Source organism: Drosophila teissieri, unplaced genomic scaffold, assembly GCF_016746235.2.
Source record: "Drosophila teissieri strain GT53w unplaced genomic scaffold, Prin_Dtei_1.1 Segkk118_quiver_pilon_scaf, whole genome shotgun sequence".
NCBI classification, from domain to species: Eukaryota; Metazoa; Arthropoda; class Insecta; order Diptera; family Drosophilidae; genus Drosophila; species Drosophila teissieri.
The window spans coordinates 2454417-2476315 of NW_025224987.1; the positions used below are offsets into that span (position 1 = coordinate 2454417).

General features: G+C 43.6%; 1 protein-coding gene across 1 annotated transcript; it reads right to left on the reverse strand.

The window, feature by feature from the left end:
* Positions 1-20449: 20449 nt before the first annotated feature.
* On the reverse strand, positions 20450-21127 carry LOC122625519. The gene has a single exon (XM_043805611.1). The coding sequence runs from the start codon at positions 21125-21127 to the stop codon at positions 20450-20452; it is 678 nt and encodes a 225-aa protein (XP_043661546.1).
* Positions 21128-21899: the final 772 nt, after the last annotated feature.

Consider the following 21899-nt stretch of genomic DNA (forward strand, 5'->3'; position numbering starts at 1 on the left):
AAGGTGGGGCGAAATCTACGCAAAGCTCGAGATAGGAGTGGAGTTCGGCAACAGGCGACTCAACATGAGCCTGATGATACCACCAGGACTAGTGGATGCGTGGATGCTGAGGTGGAATTTCCTCAAGAAATTCTGGGCCGAGATCAGGTGCGTCGGTCATAAAATCCGGAAAGGACGGCGAAGAGGACGGCGAAGAGGATGACATGGATAAATTCCTGGAAACCGAACTCGCAGAATTTCACTCCATGACCAGAACATCTAGAATAGCCGAGCACACGATAACCATGAAGGATGATAAACCAATTAAGCAGAGATACTACCCCAAGAATCCAAAGATTCAAGGGGAGATTAATGCAAAGGTGGACGAACTTCTGGAGATGGGACTGATAGAACATTCAAGGAGCCCGTACAGCTCGCCCATAGTCATGGTGAAGAAGAAAACAGGAAAGTTAATACTATGCGTGGACTTCAGGCAAATAAACGCGAAATCCATACAGGATGCCTACCCGATGCCACGGATAAATTACATCCTCGACCAACTAAGGAACCTAGTTGGAAAACTTAGGCTCGGCGCTTAAGAAGAAGTTCAAGGTTTAACCACTCTACGAAATTGGATTGAAGCTTGCTTAGCGGGAGAATTGTAGCTGCTGTGGGAGGAAGTTTCCAAAGCGACAAAAAAAGAGCTCAGTGTACCGTAGTAGCTTGAGTATTTTTTGCTGAGCGATGCAGTAGCCGCATAGTCGCCGTCTTAAACCGATCTTCATCGTCGGAGTCGTTTCTGTTGCCTAAATTGCGAATAATGAATGGAAAAAAAATAACCGGAGAAGTGAAAGGTGCGATCATCATCGAAACTCGAGAACACAGGAAGGACTAAATTAGTCTTTAAAAGCCCAGCACATACATTCCCTTGGGCAAAAAAAAAAAAATGTGCTGAACTAAATAAAAAATTTTAGCCGCATTTTAAAAGCTAAAACCGTTGATGCAGGAAATGTCAGAGCTCAGTAGCTAGTGAAGGTGCGAAGGAGAAATTTCAACACTGACAGTTTTATTTGAAAAATTGAGAACAATTTACAAGACTAACAAAAATGTAAAAAAATATAAAAAGATGTTTCAAAAGTGTGGGCGTGGCAGTTTTGGGCGGTTTGTGTGTGTTTGGGTGGGCGTGGCAAAAAGTTTTTCTGTGGATCGATAGATTCTTTAAATAGTATGTAGCAGGCAGATGGAAGCGCAAGTTTGTTGGCCCATGTTGCCATGCCCACTCTAACGCCCACTAACCGCCCAATACTGCCACGCCCACACTTTTGAAAAATGTTTTGATGTTTTTTCCTTTTTTTATTATTTATCAATTTGCAAAAAAAAATTTGCCACGCCCACAAATCGCCCAAAGCTGCCACGCCTACTCTACGAGTAACGGGTATACTCTGCAGAAAAAAACGTATAGTTAAGTGTATAGATTTACGTAACTTTGAGTTCCTTTGATTATGTAAGAATCAGGCGATGTGAAGTTGAGCGAAAATTATGAACTTAGGCAAAGTCGAGTGAGAGTGATAGAGTGGCTTCTGTTGGTTTGAGTAATTTTTTTTATCGTGGTAGCTGATTCTCGGTGGGAAATTTAGTTTTTTTATCGGTTTTTCTTTTTTATTTAAGAACGAATAAAAAAATACCCAAATAATTTCGGGGATTTTCCCACAACGTATGCGTAACGCTTTCTTCGAGGATCTCAGCTGAATCAACTATGGGGAGCGAACATTTGATTTATATTATACTAGTTGGCCCTGTGCGCTTCGCCGCATGCAGTCTTAAAATTCAGTGAAAAATTCCTAGAATTTGTTACATGAAAGTCATTTATTTTATTTGAAAATTGTTATTTTCAATTCAAAACATTTGGATAAACTATATTTTTCGTTTGTCCATTTGGAGCGAATACAAATAAAGAGTTTGGAATGCCAACTCTTGAACAGGCTACGTATAGCTGCCCATGAGAAAAACACGGCTCTTCCAAATTTAACCCGCATACTTGAAGCGTTTGTCCTTGTGCCTTATTGATGGACATGACAAATGATAGACGCACTGGGATTTGCCGTCGTTTAAATTCAAACGGCATGTCTGTTGGTATCAACGGAATACGCGGTATGAGCACCATTTCTCCTTTCGCTTTTTCAGTCAATATCGTGGCTTCAATTAAATTCGGCATCAATTTTTTTACAACCAGTCTTGTGCCATTGCACAATTTTGGTGCATTTAAATTCCGTAGTAAAATAATTGATGAGCCGATTTTTAAGTTCAAAAAATGCGGTGGCATACCAGGCGGTTCTAGGGAATTTAAAAATTTAACTGGATAATTCACTGCATCATCTTCTTTCATTGCGCTATCAAAAGATTTATATGATATCAGTGCGCCTGGCAATTTTTCTTGAATGTGAAAATTGATTTCATTGACATGTAGATTTTTTGGTGACCATATTGCTCGTTCTGTCAACCAATCGTGATTTCTGTGATTTTGAATTATATTTGGAAAAACGCTTTCTATTAATTCCCCTTTAGATTGTAGAATTGTACAAAAATTGTTTGGCAAAGTGATCAAGCCATTTGTATTTGGAACTTTGCCACTTCCGATTTCTAATAAATGCTTCGAAAACCGTTCTGCAGATTGATCATAGTGCTATTGAACACGCATGTTTATTTTCAATGTCAATTTTTGGACATATCGCCACAGGAAATAATACTTCAAGCAAGCATTGACCTGATCCGCTAACGTTGCACGTGGAATGACGGGCAATGTTTGTCGGAAATCTCCTGACAAAAATATTATTGCACCACCCAAAATTTGTTGATTGCGACGTAGATCTTGCATTGTTCTGTTTAATGCTTCCAGAGATTTTTTATGGGTCATTCTTCTTCTTCTTCCTCCTCCTTCTTCTTCTGACTTCTTCATGCTCCTTATTCCTTCTTCTTCTTCATCCTCCTTCCTCCTCCATCTTCTTAATCCTTCTCCTCCTTCTTCCTCCTCCATCTTCTTAATCCTCCTCCTTCTTCTTCCTCCTTCTTCTTCCTCTTTCTTCGTCTTCTTCCTCCCCCTTCTTCTAAAAACCTGCGTGATTGTTGATGCTTTAGTGTTCTTGCTTTATTGCGTTCGGCTCGTGTATCTTCTAATTGATGAAGAAGAAGGAGGATGAGGAAGTCGAAGAAGGTGGAAGTGTTGAGTTTAACCTCAAATGCACGATACACATAATTAACACAGTTCAACTTACCACCTCAAAAACAAATGCCTGCTGTTACAATTTATTTATGAACCAAATAAAGTTTGTCTCATGAATTAAATAAAACAAAATGAGCAGAGAAGAATGACATCCTATGTTTTAGAAATGGCGCTGCATGTAAAAAACGGTTTTCCCGCTTTTCTTTTGACTTTTTCCAGAATTTAAACTATCCTATCTCTCAAGTTGGATCGAACTGCACATGGTTTGCGAATTTTATTGTAATCGGTTGAGTGGTTTAGGAGTCCATTGAGGACAAACATTGTGACACGAGATTTATATATATTAAGATTTGAGCTTTTGTTCCAGATCCCAATTGCAACTTTCTCCCGAATTCCGACGGGATTCTTTGTCCATCCAGATTTGGGTGCTCTCTGTGTCTGGTTCTTTTTCGATTCCACATTTTTTGCGGCGGGCAGGCCTTCTTGACTTCCTTCTCCTAGGGCATAGCTGAGCATGCCCCTAGAGGGAGACAAGAAAAAGACACCCGCACCTGGAAAAGAACAAAAGTTCAACCCGCAATCTCCGCTATCCACTCGCGGTAAGCCAGCACCCAAGTCCGTTAGTCCCAGGGTTCGAAGACAACTCCTAGGATTGTCATTTCCCGACCAGTGACGCGAGCGTCTAGTGAGTCTTCTCTATCGAGAAAATCCGAGAGCCCCTCCGCTGTCGGGACTGATTTCCTCCACAAAGAAAATGGCATCCTCTGAGCAGCCAACGCCCGCAACCGCAGCGTTGCATAAATTCATCGCCGTCAGCGATCGCGTACGCCTTTTCGAAGCGAAGATCAACACTCCTGATCAAGCCTCTCCGTCCCTACACACGTTGCAAGTCCGTCTGCAACAGGTGCGAGCCTTATGGGACAAAGTGGAAAGAGAGTACGAAACATGCTCTGACCTAATGGCCCAAGAAGGATCCCTCGACACAGTGTCTATTTTCCAGGCCAAATATGACTACTGCTACTCAGTATACGAGTCATGTGCAGCACAAATTGGCGAAACAATCGACAGAGCAACGCCTCAAAACGCGCTAGCACCCTCTCAGCCGCTAATTTCGTCCGGCTGCCGCTTACCTCCATGCGACACGGAAGTCTTCGATGGCGACTACCTCCGATGGCCCACTTTCCGGGACCTATTCACGGCAATTTACGTAAACAACCCCAGGCTGACTCCGGTCGAGAAGCTATTCCATCTCCTAACGAAAACAAGTGGCGAAGCAAAAGCCATCGTGGCGAAATCTCCTCTCACGAATGATGGTTTTGCTTCAGCGTGGGAGGCGCTTCGAGATCGGTTCCAAAACAAGCGACTTTTAGTCAACAGCCAGCTCAAGCTCCTTTTTAACTTGAGTTCAATTTCGCAAGAATCTGGTCATGCTCTAAAAGAGCTACAATCCACGATTCAGGGGTGTTTAACAGCACTAGCGCATTCCCAGGTATCCACAGAAAACTGGGATTGTCTCTTGGATTTCCTTTGCGCGAGCAAACTGCCCAAGCAGACCCTGTCCTTATGGGAACAGTCGCTAACTGCCAAATCCGAGATCCCAGCTTGGGAAGAAATGAATGCCTTCCTGAGCGAAAGGTATCGGACATTGGAAGCCATCGAAGATATGAAACCGACTCAGGCAGTTCCAAAAAGGCTTCAATCCTTCGAGACAAAGGTCAGCACCAAACAGAAAGGGTGTGACTTATGTTCTAAGGAGAACCATCCGGTCAGATTGTGCCCGCGTTTTCTTCAAATGTCTGTTGACTCGTGCTCCGGCTATATAAAAAAGAAGCAGCTATGTCTGAATTGTTTTGCCAGAGGTCACCAGCTACGTGACTGCACAAGCACACACAGCTGCTTTACATGTAAGGGCAGGCACCATACGCTGCTGCATCGCAGCCCCCCAAATTCCGAAAATGCGAGTTCCTCAACCTCGCCCCCTACACAGCAACCTCCGAGACCCTCCAGCAGAAATGCATCGGCAAGCACCTCAGCGGTGCAAACTTTTTGCGCGTCCGGCACTTCAGCCGTCCTACTGAGCACAGCGATCATTGACGTGTGCCATTTGGGGACGAACTACCGAGCCCGAGCCTTAATCGACTCGGGATCCGAGGCGACATTCATTTCAGAAAGCCTGTTCAACCTCATCAAGTTGCCATTCCGCAACACCCAGACCCAAGTCTCCGGGTTAAATCATTCGGTCTCCGCGAAATCCTCGAAGCTGTGTCACTTCGGGATTCGCTCTCCTACTAAGCCAGGTCTACAGTTAGACACTGAAGCGTACGTCCTTCCGGAGCTCTCAGGCAAACTGCCCTCCTATCCGATCCCTCGGAATTCTTTGAAGGACCTGCCCGCACTCCGCTGGGCAGATCCTACCTTTTTTGAGAGCTCTCAAATTGATGTACTGATCGGGGCTGACATTCTACCATCCATAATGATGGATGGCACCCAACAAAATATTTGCGGCTCGCTCCTGGGCCAAGAAACTATTTTCGGGTGGGTGCTAATGGGGCCGATTTCCAAGGGTAAGCCGAAACGGGTCGCATCCTTCACGACCCAGGTGCACCAAATAGGCGACCCTGATTCGCTCGACACGCTTCTCAGCAAGTTCTGGGAGGTGGAGGATCTACCAGTAAAGATGGTAAAAGAGTCGGACTCCTATTGTGAAAGGAACTTCCTCCAAACAACAACAAAAGACGCAAGCGGGAGGTACGTGGTGACGCTCCCGTTCCGGGACCCCGAGAATACCGGATCTGATTTAGGATATTCAAGGTCCATTGCGTTAGCTCAGTTTCTTAGAAACGAAAATCGTTTAAAAAGAGACTTTCCCTTAAAAGAGCAATATGACAGCGTGATCCAGGAGTACCTGGATCTGGGTCATATGAAAGAAGTTTCGCCGACTCACAATTCTCCCTCGTATCATCTTCCTCATCACGCGGTAGTTAAGCCCGAAAGCACCACTACAAAGCTTCGCGTTGTATTCAACGCTTCAAGTCCGTCGGCAAATGGGACCAGCTTAAATGATATCCTTCATGCTGGTCCAGTCCTACAATCCGATCTAACGATCCAGGTCCTGAAATGGCGTTATTTTCAATACGTCTTCAGTGCAGACATTACGAAAATGTATCGTCAGATCTGGGTCGATCCAAAGCATACCCCGTTTCAAAGAATTCTGTTCCGAAACAAGGAAGGAGATATCCGAGACTTTGAACTAAAAACAGTTACCTTCGGGGTCAACTGCGCCCCCTTCCTCGCCATTCGAGTCTTGCAACAGCTGGCAGAGGATATCCAAGTGCCATTTACAAATGCCAGCCGCATCATCCAGCAGCACATGTACGTCGACGACGTTCGTAAACGATGCCCAAAGTTCGATTCGAGAGTTGCAAGCAGCCCTAAGTGCCTCCGGGTTTCCGCTAAGAAAGTGGACCTCGAACAACAAAAGCGTCCTTAAAGACGTCCCGGCCGAACACCTCCTTCATAGCGAGTTCCTCGACATCGATGCCGAAAGCACGGCCAAGACGCTCGGTATTCGGTGGAGGGCAAAGTGCGACGAATTCTATTTCGTTCCCCCCGAAATAGTTGTGGAACCCTCCTATACAAAGCGAGATTCCGAGATGGATCTGGTACCAGCCTGAGGTAATCATAGAGCACCACGGTTTCTGTGACGCGTCTCAGAGAGCCTATGGAGCGGCTATATACCTCCGCGTCGAGATGGGGCAAAAGATTCTGACTCGCCTGCTTACAGCCAAAACACGAGTGGGCCCGGTAAAAACCGTCTCCCTTCCTCGGCTAGAGCTCTGTGGTGCCGTGCTGTTAACCGAAATGGTGACAGCAATCCTTACGCACATGCCCTCCGCCAATTCAGATATCCGCTGCTGGACAGATTCCACAATCGTCTTAGCCTGGCTACGAAAGCCAAGATCACGCAGGCGACGCCAGTCGACTGTTGGGCACACGTTCGCTCAGAACAAAACTCCGCCGATCTAGCCAGTCGAGGCGTATCCCTACATGAATTGGCCGAAAACCATCTCTGGTGGCACGGACCAGAGTGGCTGCAAGGGCCACGAGAGCTATGGCCAGCACAAAGCGACACTCTTCCAGTGACAGAGCTAGAGCAGCGCGCGGTCAAAGTGCATTTTGTCAAGGCCCCGTCCATCGACTTTCTCGAACGTTTCTCCAAATTGGACAAGGCCCTGCGAGTTCTGGTCTATGTTCAACGCTTCCTTAAACGCTGCCGCAAAGGTTCGTTCTTGCCCAATTCACGCCCTACAAGTGAAGAGACCCGGGAGGCAGAACGAACTCTGACCTCCATTGCGCAGCGCAGAGCATATGGCCAAGAGCTTCAGCATCTGACCGAGAAAAGGCCTCTTCCAGTGTCAAGTCCTTTGGTGAATTTGTTCCCGTTCATTGACCAACACGGCCTTTTAAGGGCGTGCGGCCGTCTCACTGCCTCCAAAACCCTGCAATATGATGAACGTCATCCGATTATTCTCCCCTATGACTGTAGACTGTCGCGCCTCATCGTCCAATTTACCCACCAGATTACTCTTCATGGCGGTAGTCAATTGATCGTACGCCTGATCCGATCGAAGTATTGGATTCCTAAAATCAAGAATCTGGTGAAGGCTGTGGTCAATCCGTGTAAGATTTGCACGATTTACAAGAAGAGACTCCAAACACAGCTGATGGGCGATTTCCCGACAAATAGAGTCTCCTTCTCGAGGGCGTTCACCTACACGGGTGTCGACTATGCCGGCCCTTTCGAAATAAAAAATTATACAGGGAGAGCGTGTCTCATAACGAAGGGATATGTTTGTGTGTTTGTGTGCTTTTCCACGAAGGCTATCCATTTGGAACCCACTTCCGATCTAACAACCGAGAAATTTCTAGCGGCCTTTGCTCGTTTCGTAGCAAGGCGCGGTTGTCCTCAGCGGGTCCATTCGGATAATGGTAAGACCTTTGTGGGGGCGGCAACTTTGATTTCCAGGGACTTTCTCCAAGCTGCCAAAGAGTCCGTGACTGATGCATATAGCCATCAGGGACTCGTAAGGCGGTTCATCCCACCAGGGGCTCCACATATGGGGGGTTTGTGGGAAGCAGGGGTGAAAAGTTTCAAAACCCTGTTCCTTAAATCGACGTCAGCCCGCAAATACACATTTGAGGAGCTGGCGACGCTTCTCGCTAAGATTGAGGCTTGCCTCAACTCTAGACCCCTCTCCCCTATGTCCGAAGATCCCTCAGATTTGCTGGCCCTCACACCAGGCCATTTCCTTATTGGAGGGCCGTTGCTTTCCACGGCGGAACCCGAGATAAAGGGCGAAGCCAAGTCGATAATAAATCGATGGCAACACCTCAAGGCACAACATCAGCAGTTTAGTGCACGGTGGAAAGAGGAGTATCTTAAAGAACTCCATAAACGAAACAAATGGCAATTTCCGACCAGGAACCTCCAAGCCGACGATATGGTAGTTGTCAAGGAGGACAATCTACCACCGAACGAATGGCGGCTCGGCAGAATCGTTTCTGCCTTTCCAGGAGCCGACGACCGCATTCGAGTCGTTGAGATCCGTACGTCTCGCGGCACCATAAAACGCCCTGTCCACAAGGTTATTCTTCTACCGATGGAGGACAAAGAGTCCTCCGTTCCAAGGGATTAGGGCACTTCCCCCATTCCGGGGCCCAAATAGTAGTCGGCTCATACTAAGCTTTTTATTTCTTTTATTGGCAGACTTACTACTCACTTCCTTAAATAATGGCTCCTCGTCCTCGTGCCACCCAGTCGTTGGAGAGCAGACGTACTCGAGGTATTAAATCCTACCGCTGCCGAGTCTGCTCTGGAATCCATCCTCTTCGGAAGTGCAAGAGGTTCCACAAACTGAGCGCTGAAAAGCGCCTTTGGGCAGTACTCCCGCTCCGACCCCGGCAGCGCTACCAGCTCCGACGCGCAGAGAGCGCCATCCCGCTGCACCTCGTCCGGTCCGGATTTCCAGCACTCCGCCACCAGCCCCAGTCGCCAACAATCGCCCGCGTCCGAAGGTCTCCGTCGCGTCTCCGTCGGTGACAACGGGGCAGCAGAAGGCTGTCCCCATCCTGCCTACAGCCGTCGTCGTGCTGGACACGGGCTCGAAGACTTTCGAGACCGGGGCCATGATCGACCCATGCATGCCGGTGAGCAGCATCGACCGGTCGTTGGCGGCTGCGTTCCGGCTGCCCATCACACGGCTGGGAGACGACGAGGTCTGCTCGGTGACACTCCGGTCCCGAACAAGCACCTTCCGACTCAACGTCGTCTTGAAGATCGAACCCAGCCTAAGGATCACCTATCCGAGCTCTGAGCGACGCCGCAAGGGCCAAGTTTGACGGTGTTCGTCTCGCGGACGAACGCTTCCACCGGCCGGCCACCATCTCCCTCGTGTTGGGATCAGATGTATATGCCAATCTGATCCAACCGGGGTTCCTAAAGATTGAGGATGGGTTGCCCGTCGCGCAGAACACGGTGTTCGGATGGACCGTTTCTGGAGCGTGCACGGAGTGAAGAGGCCGATCCTGCTGTCTAGCCGGCCAGGGATACCTTTGCCTACGCAAGGGGGGGAGAATGTTCACGCCAGAAGGGCGCAAACAGTTGAGCGGCAGTGTAAGCAGTGTAAAGCTCCTCCACGGCTCGCAAGCACCGCTGCTCGCGCTCTCCTCTCCTCGCGCTCTCCTTCTCTCCTTTCGCTCTCCCTCCTTCCCGCAAGGTATTCACCACTCTGCGGTCCCGCGGCATTCCCAATGTTAGTTTTAAGTTAGTCTTAATTTACAAGTGTTGTAATAAAGTGCGAATTGAAGTCGATCCCGTGACTTTTCATTTCTGGAGGAACTTATCAGCAGCAGCCGCAGCAGCAGCCACAACAGCAACAACAACGACGTCAGAAGCCAAATTATCTTAGACAACAACTCCGCCCACTCCACTTCAGACATCAAAATAGGCTTGCATGTCATAATAAAACAATAATTGCCAACTGGATGTAGCGACTTCAATTTTACCAATTTTGTTCACCATAACTGCAGCTTTTGCGTCGATGTCGTAAATTTTCCCAAGTTCTTTGGAAATTTCTTCCGAATTTTCTGTCGCAGTTGTAGCTTGCAACATAGCACAGTAGCTATGCTTCCAGTGCCATTCCTTTTGCCTTTTGGAACTCGCTTCCTAAGCTTCTTGTCCTTGCTTAGCTGCTTTGACTCCGTTATAGATGGCGTTGCAGCTCCAGCTGGTTTTGCTTCGCTAACAGGAAGTTGACAGATCTTGTTTAGCGATCTTTTTACTTTCCGATCGCTTGTTTTAACCGTGACTAACCGAACTTTATCATCTTGTCCTTTAGTCGTACTAATGATTTTTCCCATTGGCCATCTTGCAGGGTGAGTGTTCTCATGTTTTATAAGAACCAGCTGTCCCTCCTTCAGATTTGGCTTTACCTGGCGCCATTTGGATCGCTGTTGGAATGACACCAGATACCCCTCTTTCCATTTCTTCCAAAAATCACCTCTGATGCGTTGAATAAGCTTCCATCTATCCAAAGAGCTGATTGTCTTACTTTCGTCAAAATGTTCAGGAGCTCCAATTAGAGGTCTTTCCACCAGAAAATGACCCGGCGTTATTATTTACTCACCATCGCTCCTTACAGTGACTAATGGGCGCGAGTTTAACACTGCTTCGATTTGACATAGCAGCGATGCAAATTCTTCATATGTAAAGCTGTTTTCACCAATAACTCGTTTAAGGTGATGCTTCACTGATTTTACACCGGCTTCCCATAAACCTCCCATGTGGGGGCTTCCCGGGGAATAAAGTGCCACTTGATGCCTTCTTTTTCTAGTGTAGGTGCTAACTCATTATTGTTTTTAATGGCAGCTACAAATTCTTTGTCCAATACTCTTGAAGCTCCTACGAAGTTTGTTCCATTATCTGAGTATATGTTCTCACTCTTGCCTCGTCTTGCAAAGAACCGTCGAAGAGCCTCCAGGAATTTGTCTGACGAAAGGTCGCTAACAGCTTCCAGATGTATCGCTTTTGTTGCCATACAAATAAATACACGATAAACTGGTAAATTTCCCATCAGTTGACTGGACATCTCTTGCTTGTATCGTATGCATACAATACATTCCCTTAAATATTTCTTTAATGAATTTTGTATGCCAAATATCCAGAACTTCCTCTGAATATAAGTTCTCATAATGTTAATTCCGCCATGCAGAGTTTCTTTATGAGAATCCTTTACAATTAACCAAGTCAAATGTGACTTATCCAGTATAATTGGATGTTTTACATTATAAGGTATCATTGCGTTTTGTAGTAGTCCACCAACTTGAAGTACGCCATCACTATCCAAAAACGGATTTAGCGCCTGCAACTTACTCTTTGGGTCTAGTGGTCTTTTGTTTTTGAGTAGTCTGACTTCGTGTCCAAAATCTAGCTGTTGTTGTATCTTTACCACAGCAATCTTCGCTAGCTTTAATTCCTCCACCTTAAGATGTGACGGCTGTTGCGATTTTCCTCTCAGCTTTGTTATGAAGCGTAATACATACGCCATTACTCTAAGAAGTTTGTCGATCGATGAATACTTTGATAGAAGATGGTTTTGCAGATATTCGGATTTTATCAATGTGGATACCACAACCATTTGCGATTCCTTTTAAGTGGGCCAGTGTTGTGCATCTATAGGTAGCCAATTCGGCCCTCTCCACCAAATTTCACAGATTTTAAGAGCTTGCGGTGATATCCCTCTTGAAGCCACGTCTGCTGGATTTTCTTCCGATTTAACGTAATTCCATTTGACATTGGGAATTAGTTTATTGATATCTTCTACTCTAGTTCTGACGAACTTATCTTTGCTGCGCTTGTTCTGTATCCAAGCAATAGTAATTTGCGAATCACTCCATGCATGCGTTGTAATCTTGTTGCTCCATATAGCCTGCACTTTCGCTAATAACTTTGCTAGTAAATGCGCAGCACATAATTCCAACTTTGGAACTGTTTTCCTGTTTTTTATAGGATTTACTTTGCTTTTTGCTGCTAGCAAAGTAACTCTGCCGCCTACTTTTGTATATACAGCCGCTGCATATGCTTTCTCTGATGCATCGCAGAATCCATGTAGCTCCATAATACCTTTGGAGCATCCAGTCCAGCGTGAAATGCTAATTTCTTCTAAATCTGATAGACCTTTAGCATATTCCATCCACCTGTTTGCTAAGTTGGATTCCAATTCAACGTCCCAAGTCATCGGTAACTTCCACAGTTCCTGAATGAAACATTTACCTTGAATTGTTACAGGTGCCAACCATCCTAGTGGGTCGAAAATTCTGGACAACTGTGATAACACTAACCGCTTTGTTATGCATGTTAGCATTGGGTTTTCTGCCGAAAACGTAAATGTATCCTTCTTCGGATCCCATTGAAGTCCTAAGGTTTTGATCGATTCATTCTCCTCAATGCAGATTTTCTCCGTAGCACCGTTGTCCTGAATGTCGGCTAAAATACGTTCGTCATTTGCAACCCATTTTCGCAGATGCATGCCGGCCTTCTCCATCACTTGTCTCAATTTCCTTTGAAGTTCATAGCACTCGTTGACTGTGTCTCCACCATGAGGTCATCCATATAAAATTCGTCTCTTATTGTTTCTGCTAAGACGCTATCCTCTTGGCACATGCGATCTGCCAACTCTCGTAGACATCGGACTGCTAAGAAAGGTGCTGTCGAGGTGCCATAAGTTACGGTTGTTAGCTTAAGCTCACTGATCGGCAAGTTTGGATCATCTCTCCATAGGATATATTGGTATTCTTGGTCTTTCTCAACAACCTTTATTTGGCGATAAATTTTTTCAATGTCAGCTACCATAATATATTGCCACTTGCGCCATTTAATTAGAATATCGAATATATCCTTTTGAATCTTAGGACCAGCTATAATAACGTCATTTAGGCCTAGTCCATTTGTCGTCTTTGCGGATGCGTCAAAAACTACTCGTAGCTTTGTAGTTTAGCTTCCAGGCCGGATGATTGCTTGATGGGGTAAATAGTATTTGCCTTGACCCGTTGTCTTTACAGATTCCATATGTCCCATCTTAAGGTATTCTTTCATGAATTCGCTGTATGCAGCCCAGTTCTTTGGGTTTCTTTGAAACTTCTTTTCCATTTACGAGAGTCCCCCAGCTTTGCCTCTTGGTGGAATGGAATTGAAACCACAAATCTGCCTTCCTCGTTGATGACAGTTGTTTCTTGGAATTTTCTTTCGCATTCTGCATTGTCTGTAATCGTCTCATCGGCTTTATCTTTCAATTCCCAAAAGCGTTCCAGGTCTTTTAGATTTATTGTTGTAATTTTTTGCTTTGCTGCTCGAGTTATATTTCCGGACACAATCCATCCAAATTTGGTTTTTTGTCCCAAGATTCCATTCACGGTTTTTATTTTCTCCATCATAATCAGGGGAAATAGATCCACACCTATCAACATGTCAATTCTGCTTGGCTCGTTGAATCGTGGATCTGCTAGCCTGTAGCCGTTCCACTCTTTGTTGATATCAATAACAAACTTTTTGCTGGGATGGGCTCTATGGAGTATTGGTAAAACCAATGCTTCCCTTGATGCTTTGAAGCTGCTTGGTATTTTGGGTTTGATCGTCAGGTGGACACTATTTTTTGATAATTGAGTAGTCTGGGAGATACCTTCGACCTCTATAGTACTCCCTACTCTGGGAATCCTAAATATTTGTGCTGCTTCCTCTGAAATCAGCGTCTTCTGGGATCCACCGTCAATAAGCGCCCTCAACTCGTTGTAACCTCCAGCTTTGTTTTTCACTAAAAGAACAGCTGTAGCCAATAGTGTGGGTTGGCCTTGCTCTTTTCTGCAGTCGAGAAAGCATTATGCTTTCCAAAGCATCTAAAGCACATGCTGTTCTTTTGAACGAATTCTTTTCTTTTTTCGATTGATTGTGCTCTGAATTTGAGACACTTTAACATATCGTGGCCATCCTTAGAGCAAAAGGCACACGATCTAACTTGCACTTTTCTTGTAGCAAGCTGAGCGGTATTTTTGGTAATGGCATTTACTGAGTTGTATTATCGCTCAATAAACTCCAGTACATCTTGTAAGGACTGTATAGCTCTTGCCTTTTTTACATGCTGTTCATACAGCTGCAAGGCTTCTGGCGAAAATTTCCGCAGCAGAATTTCTGCTAAAATTACGTCAGCAGAGCTTCCTATTTTTCCTTTTTGCTTTATGATGAATATGCTCTCGGTCGCAGTATCCAAAAACTTTTTCTCATCATTTCTCAGCAAGCACTCCAGTTCCATTAATTTGTTAAAGTGTTGGGAGAATATTTTTCTGCTATTCTCATAGCGTTTGCAGATAAGCTCCCACGCTGCTGCATAGCTAGCCGCTGATCCCGTTATCAAATGGCTAACCACCATTTGAGCTTCTCCTTTTAAGCAGGCTCTTAAATATCCCAGCTTCCTTGTGTTGCTGAGAGCCTTCCTGCTGTCTATTAGTTCAGAGAACAGCTCGTAAAATGTTGGCCATTTCTTCGCATTTCCGTTGAACGTTGGAAGGTCCACTTTTGGGAGTTCTGGCACGTCGTAGTTGGAACTTTTGAACTGTACCAACTTCCTCTGAAGTACCATCTCAACATCAGATTGCATAAATGACCATTATAATTATGATAATCGTTGTCAACGCTAGAGCCGAGTGTCTGCTTGTCGTGTGGAAAATCCAGTCATCAATGTGTACTTTGTTATTTTTCAGAGTCTTGATGCGCATTTGAAGATTTTGCAGTTCATTAGTGTTCTTGACAATCAAGTGCTTCAGCGGGACCACGTTCCATGTCTCCTTGTCATCTATAATTCGTAAACTGGGGAAGATAGACATTTCAGACGCTGGCGAAATTACTTTTTGAGGAGTAATTATTGTTGTATCCCCTAATATTGCTGTGCATCCTGCAAGTAGTTGTATAATGGCTTGATTGGGCAGTCTTATAACTTTATGCTGTTCGTTGCATCTTATTTTAGCTGTTGTATTCCGAAACAATCTAAATAGCCAACGGTTGGATCCACTTATCTCTTTGATGAACGAATTGCCTTGGAATTCCATCATTTCGCATGAGTGTGCCTTGCTTGGTTTCAATGGAGATATTTCGCAAGAGTGATCATCCGCGGTTTTCCATGCCCAACTATTTTCGCAAAGCCATGTTGTCGAATCCTCTTGTCTGCATTGGTTAATTTCCATTTCAGACATTAGGTGATATGCGTTTATGTCTGTATTGAACGCAAAAAAATTTAGAATTCAATTTCGGAATAAGCTTTGTTCCGTTTGTCCACAGTGGTATTGGGATTACTTCAAAGATATCCGTTTCCTGATTGTTGTATATCGGCAATTTTACTTCAATGAATAGGACATTATCCTTCAACATAGCTTGTGCCTTCATCAGTTTATAGATCATATTGTACATATTGTATAACTGAATTTCCACCCGGTAGCATTTGTTTTCGTCCTAATTTTTGCTTAACTTTTTCGAGCTCCTCCAGCATTTTGTTAGGCGCAATTAGTGTAGGATGAATTCTTCCTTCACTAATGTCCGTTACCATTGAGATCGCTGTTGCTTGTAGGCTTTCTGCCTCTTCAATCCAGTTTCGCACTTGATTTGATAACATAAGGAATTTAATTGACTCCTTATATACCATAAAGTGCTCCTTCATGGTTTCTGCAATAATATTGACTTGTTGGGTCAGTTTTCCCAAATTCCGGTTTTCTTCTATCGTAGTTGCTATTACTAATTCTTCCGTGGCATTGATGACCGAGATCTGATTGTCAACATATTCCATTAGATGTTTTTCGTTTTTTATAATCGTTTGCATATGATGTCAATTTTTATACCCGTTACTCGTAGAGTAAAAGGTTATTTTAGATTCGTTGAAAAGTATGTAACAGGCAGAAGGAAGCGTTTCCGACCATATAAAGTATATATATTCTTGATCAGGATCAGTAGCCGAGTCGATCTGGCCATGTCCGTCTGTCCGACCGTCTGTCCGTCCGTCTGTCCGTCCGTCTGTCCGTCCGTCTGTCCGTCAGTCCGTCTGTCCGTATGAACGTCGAGATCTCAGGAACCACAAAAGCTAGAAAGTTTAGATTAAACATACAGACTCCAGAGACATAGACGCAGCGCAAGTTTGTTGATTCATGCTGCCACGCCCACTCTAACGCCCACAAACCGCATAAAACTGCCACGCCCACACTTTTGAAAAATGTTTTAATATTTTTTAATTTTTGTATTAGTCTTGTAAATTTCTATCGATTTGTCAAAAAATCTTTTTGCCACGCCCACTTTTACGCCCACAAAACGGTTAAAACTGCCACGCCCACACTTTTCAAAAATGTTTTAATATTTTTTCATTTTTGTATTAGACTTGTAAATTTCTATCGATTTGCCAAAAAACTTTTTGCCACGCCCACTCTAACGCCCACAAACCGCCAAAAACTGTCAGTGTTGAAGACTCTCCTTCGCACTTCCACTAGCTGAGTAACGGGTATCAGATAGTCGGGGACCTCGATTATAGCGTTCTCTCTTGTATTTTATTAATTTGACGATAGTCAATTACTAATCGCCATTTCTTTTGTTCTGAACGTGGAGATGGTTCTTTAGGGACAAGTAATAATGGGCTATTATATTCAGATACCGATGGTTCGACAATCCCGTCGTTGATCAATTTTCCAACTTGTTTCTGTATTTCGTTCACCTGACTGTGTGGGCTTTTATATTTTTTATTTATACTGGTTCATCATCTTTTAATCTCAGTTTTTGTTCATAAAAATTATTTGTGCTTATTGGTTCATATTCCAATCTGAATATATCATTATATTGGGTGCATAAGCTTGAAAGTTGTGATTTAAATTGTGGAGGAAAGTTTTGTTTTAATTGAGATAATACAGCATTTTTTCTATCGTGTAGATACGTTTTGACTTCTTTGTAGTTCGAAAGTGATTCATATGCAAAATTATTTGTACTGACTACTGATCTTTATTTGTTGTATTGAGTAGTCTTATAAAAGCGCTTTTAGATGTTGTTATGGTACTTGCTATGTAAATACCATGCTTAATTTCTTGATTTGGAACCAAGCTACTGACTTTTTTTGAATTTATATGTATTTTTCTAATATCTTGGGATCTTGCTGGCAGAAGTATTGCGTTGTTTATGTTATTGGAACATAAATTGGAAATTTTAAGTTATTGGGTCTGATTATAAGACAATCTTCAGATGGCTTGAAGTCTAATTGACAGTTGTACATTCACATGTTTATATTTGCATTGATATTAATTTGTATTATTTTACTATGCTAATACCCATGAAATACTTCTCTATTACCCTTAATTTCCTGAACCCGGAATGGGCCGTCCAATAAAAAAAAAGACATGAGTAATTTTATTTACAAGGCAGCAAGGTACCCAAAGGTAGGGAGGGCGAAATGTTCCCAAAAGTCAGGACGAAGTGTATCAAACCCCCTATTAGTGTTTCTGTCAACTTTTGGCTAAGATATGTAGTAGATTGTCCCTTCAAAATTAGCTTGTCTTATTCACGCGAAATCTTTTTTTTTTAATTTATAATGACTACGCAGCGCGAAAGAAGTAGCAAAGCTACTACTACATCAGCCGACGAGCCCAGCCGGCCCACTAGGGCCGAGGGAGAGGCATCCGATGTTCAGGCACCAGGTTGACAGCGTAAGCTCGTCGTATTCGGATCGTGGGTTCTCGGTAAGCAGTAATATTTTGCAACCCCTATTTACCGGAGTAGAATTTGTTGGACTGACTATTTGACACTGGGTAATTGCCGAAGAGCATTTTTCTATCTTGCTATCAGTCTGACTCCAACGAACGAGGTGAATTTTTAAAGTCTTACGATCTAATAAAAAGCGCTTACATAAAAGTCCCTAGGAAAAAACTAAAATGTAGTTCTATTAAGGAACTTACTTCCTGTTGAAAATTGAAACACGATCAAATTTATTTAGATTCAAAAGGATAAGTAAAATTAGCAGGACTAAAATTGATACTATTTGTAGGCAAACTGAAGAAGACATATAGCATTATAGCATTTTTTCTTTGAGATTCTGGCGTGAGTCGGACGGTTGGTTTTAACTTTGGTCAATTTGCAACTGACTATCGTGTACAACTTAGTAAACTATCGACTAAAGATCGGACATATTGTTGCCTTTGCATTTTATGAAATTAATGTGGCTTATAATGGTTTTAAAAAGCATATATTGTAGTAAATGTATCCTTCTTCGGATCCCATTGAAGTCCTAAGGTTTTGATCGATTCATTCTCCTCAATGCAGATTTTCTCCGTAGCACCGTCGTCCTGAATGTCGGCTAAAATACCTTCGTCATTTGCAACCCATTTTCGCAGATGCATGACGGCCTTCTCCATCACTTGTCTCAATTTCCTTTGAAGTTCATAGCACTCGTTGACTGTGTCTCCACCATGAGGTCATCCATATAAAATTCGTCTCTTATTGTTTCTGCTAAGACGCTATCCTCTTGGCACAAGCGATCTGCCAACTCTCGTAGACATCGGACTGCTAAGAAAGGTGCTGCCGAGGTGCCATAAGTTACGGTTGTTAGCTTATCGGCAAGTTTGGATCATCTCTCCATAGGATATATTGGTATTCTTGGTCTTTCTCAGCAACCTTTATTTGGCGATAAATTTTTTCAATGTCAGCTACCATAACATATTGCCACTTGCGCCATTTAATTAGAATATCGAATATATCCTTTTGAATCTTAGGACCAGCTATAATAACGTCATTTAGGCTTAGTCCATTTGTCGTCTTTGCGGATGCGTCAAAAACTACTCGTAGCTTCGTAGTTTAGTTTCCAGGCCGGATGATTGCTTGATGGGGTAAATAGTATTTGCCTTGACCCGTTGGCTTTACAGATTCCATATGTCCCATCTTAAGGTATTCTTTCATGAATTCGTTGTATGCAGCCCAGTTCTTTGGGTTTCTTTGAAACTTCTTTTCCATTTACGAGAGTCCCCCAGCTTTGCCTCTTGGTGGAATGGAATTGAAACCACAAATCTGCCTTCCTCGTTGATGACAGTTGTTTCTTGGAATTTTCTTTCGCATTCTGCATTGTCTGTAATCGTCTCATCGGCTTTATCTTTCAATTCCCAAAAGCGTTCCAGGTCTTTTAGATTTATTGTTGTAATTTTTTGCTTTGCTGCTCGAGTTATATTTCCGGACACAATCCATCCAAATTTGGTTTTTTGTGTTTTTATTTTCTCGATCATAATCAGGGGAAATAGATCCACACCTATCAACATGTCAATTCTGGATCTGCTAGCCTGTAGCCCTTCCACTCTTTGTTGATATCAATATCAAACTTTTTGCTGGGAAGGGCTCTATGGAGTGTTGGTAAAACCAATGCTTCCGTTGATGCTTTGAAGCTGCTTGGAATTTTTGGTTTGATCGTCAGGTGGACACTATTTTTTGATAATTGAGTAGTCTGGGAGATACCTTCGACCTCTATAGTACTCCTTACTCTGGGAATCCTAAATATTTGTGTTGCGTCTTCTGGGATCCACCGTCAATAAGCGCCCTCAACTCGTTGTAACCTCCAGCTTTGTTTTTCACTAAAAGAACAGCTGTAGCCAATAGTGTGTCTTGGCCTTGCTTAAGGCTATTGCTGTTGATACTGCGTTTTGTGTCTTCATGAAGAAGGCTGTTGTATCTTTTGGAGCATCGATTGCATGTAATTTCCTTTCTGCAGTCGATAGCATTATGCTTTCCAAAGCATCTAAAGCACATGCTGTTCTTTTGAACGAATTCTTTTCTTTTTTCGATTGATTGTGCTCTGAATTGGAGACACTTTATCATATCGTGGCCATCCTTAGAGCAAAAAGCACACGATCTAACTTGCACTTTTCTTGTAGCAAGCTGAGCGGTATTTTTGGTAATGGCATTTACTGAGTTGTATTGTTGCTCAATAAACTCCAGTACATCTTGTAAGGACTGTATAGCTCTTGCCTTTTTTACATGCTGTTCATACAGCTGCAAGGCTTCTGGCGAAAATTTCCGCAGCAGAATTTCTGCTAAAATTACGTCAGCAGAGCTTCCTATTTTTCCTTTTTGCTTTATGATGATTATGCTCTCGGTCGCAGTATCCAAAAACTTCCCTAAATTTTTCTCATCATTTCTCAGCATTTGTTAAAGTGTTGGGAGAATATTTTTCTGCTATTCTCATAGCGTTTGCAGATAAGCTCCCACGCTGCTGCATAGCTAGCCGCTGATCCCGTTATCAAATGGCTAACCACCATTTGAGCTTCTCCTTTTAAGCAGGCTCTTAAATATCCCAGCTTCCTTGTGTTGCTGAGAGCCTTCCTGCTGTCTATTAGTTCAGAGAACAGCTCGTAAAATGTTGGCCATTCCTTCGCATTTCCGTTGAACGTTGGAAGGTCCACTTTTGGGAGTTCTGGCACGTCGTAGTTGGAACTTTTGAACTGTTCCAACTTCCTCTGAAGTACCATCTCAACATCAGATTGCAGAATGTCTGCCTCATCTTGATCAAAGGCAGTTCTGTCATACTTGTTTTCAAGCAGTTTCACTGTGTCCGTCACGTTGGACCAATGACTTTTCATCATTGCCAGCTGCTTGACTAGTTCAATCTCACTTGAACTATCCAGGGTTTCGTAGATTAGGCTTATCTGTTGCCTCACCCTGTCCGCTCTTCTGTCCACCAGTTGAACCAGATTATCAACTGGAGTGGAGCTCCGATCTGATGCGGTATCAGATAATTTTGATCCACTTGGTATATTTATCTCTTCAAGTGTTTCTACCTTTAATTGCGACTCCTTGTAGGCCTTGACAGCATCCATAGTTTTAATACATATTTTATCATTAAAATATTGATGATCGCCAACTCCCAATTTTACCAGCGCATTGTTGTTAGTAGTAAATAGGTCTACCAATGCTTCTATTGCTGGTATAGATGCCTTGTCCTTGATGGCTTGCAGTATTTTGTTCTGCAGCTCTCCTTGGTCTTGCATCAATTTCACAGATCTTTCCGACAACATCTTGGGAAAACAATCACTGTGACTTGTGCTTTCTGCTTGTATTCTTTGGCGTGATCCGTTGGAGGATTTTTTGATTGGTCGCCCAGTTGACCTAGCTGTGCCTCGACTCACAGCTGATTGATCAGCCGCGGAAATGCAAGAACACAATGTTTCACCTTATAGTCCTAGTACTTTAAGGCGTGGTCTTTTATTCTGTGTTTCTTACCACTGGTGGGGGAAACAGCAGAATCACTCGAATAACCTTGCTCTTTTTACTTTGAAGCGCTGGTTTCTTCTTCTGTGTTTCTTACCACTGGTGGGGGAAACAATAGAATTTCTCGAAGGACCTTGCTCTTTATACTTTGAAGCGCTGGTTTTTTTCTTCTGTGTTTCTTACCACTGGTGGGTGAAAACAACAGAATTTCTCGAAGGACCAAAATGTTCACACTATAAACTAATGCGTACACTTAATGAGTTCAATTCGGGTGTTTGAATCTAACTGACTCGCTATTGCGAGGGCATCGCCTTTTATTCATTCTTACAAAGGTTCTTATCATCTAATTATATAATGCAGCGCTTGTAAGACGCTGCAGTC

Coding starts and splice junctions, on each gene's coding strand:
- LOC122625519 (XM_043805611.1), bottom strand. CDS start 21,127: ATGGATGCTGTCAAGGCCTACAAGGAGTCGCAATTAAAGGTAGAAACA.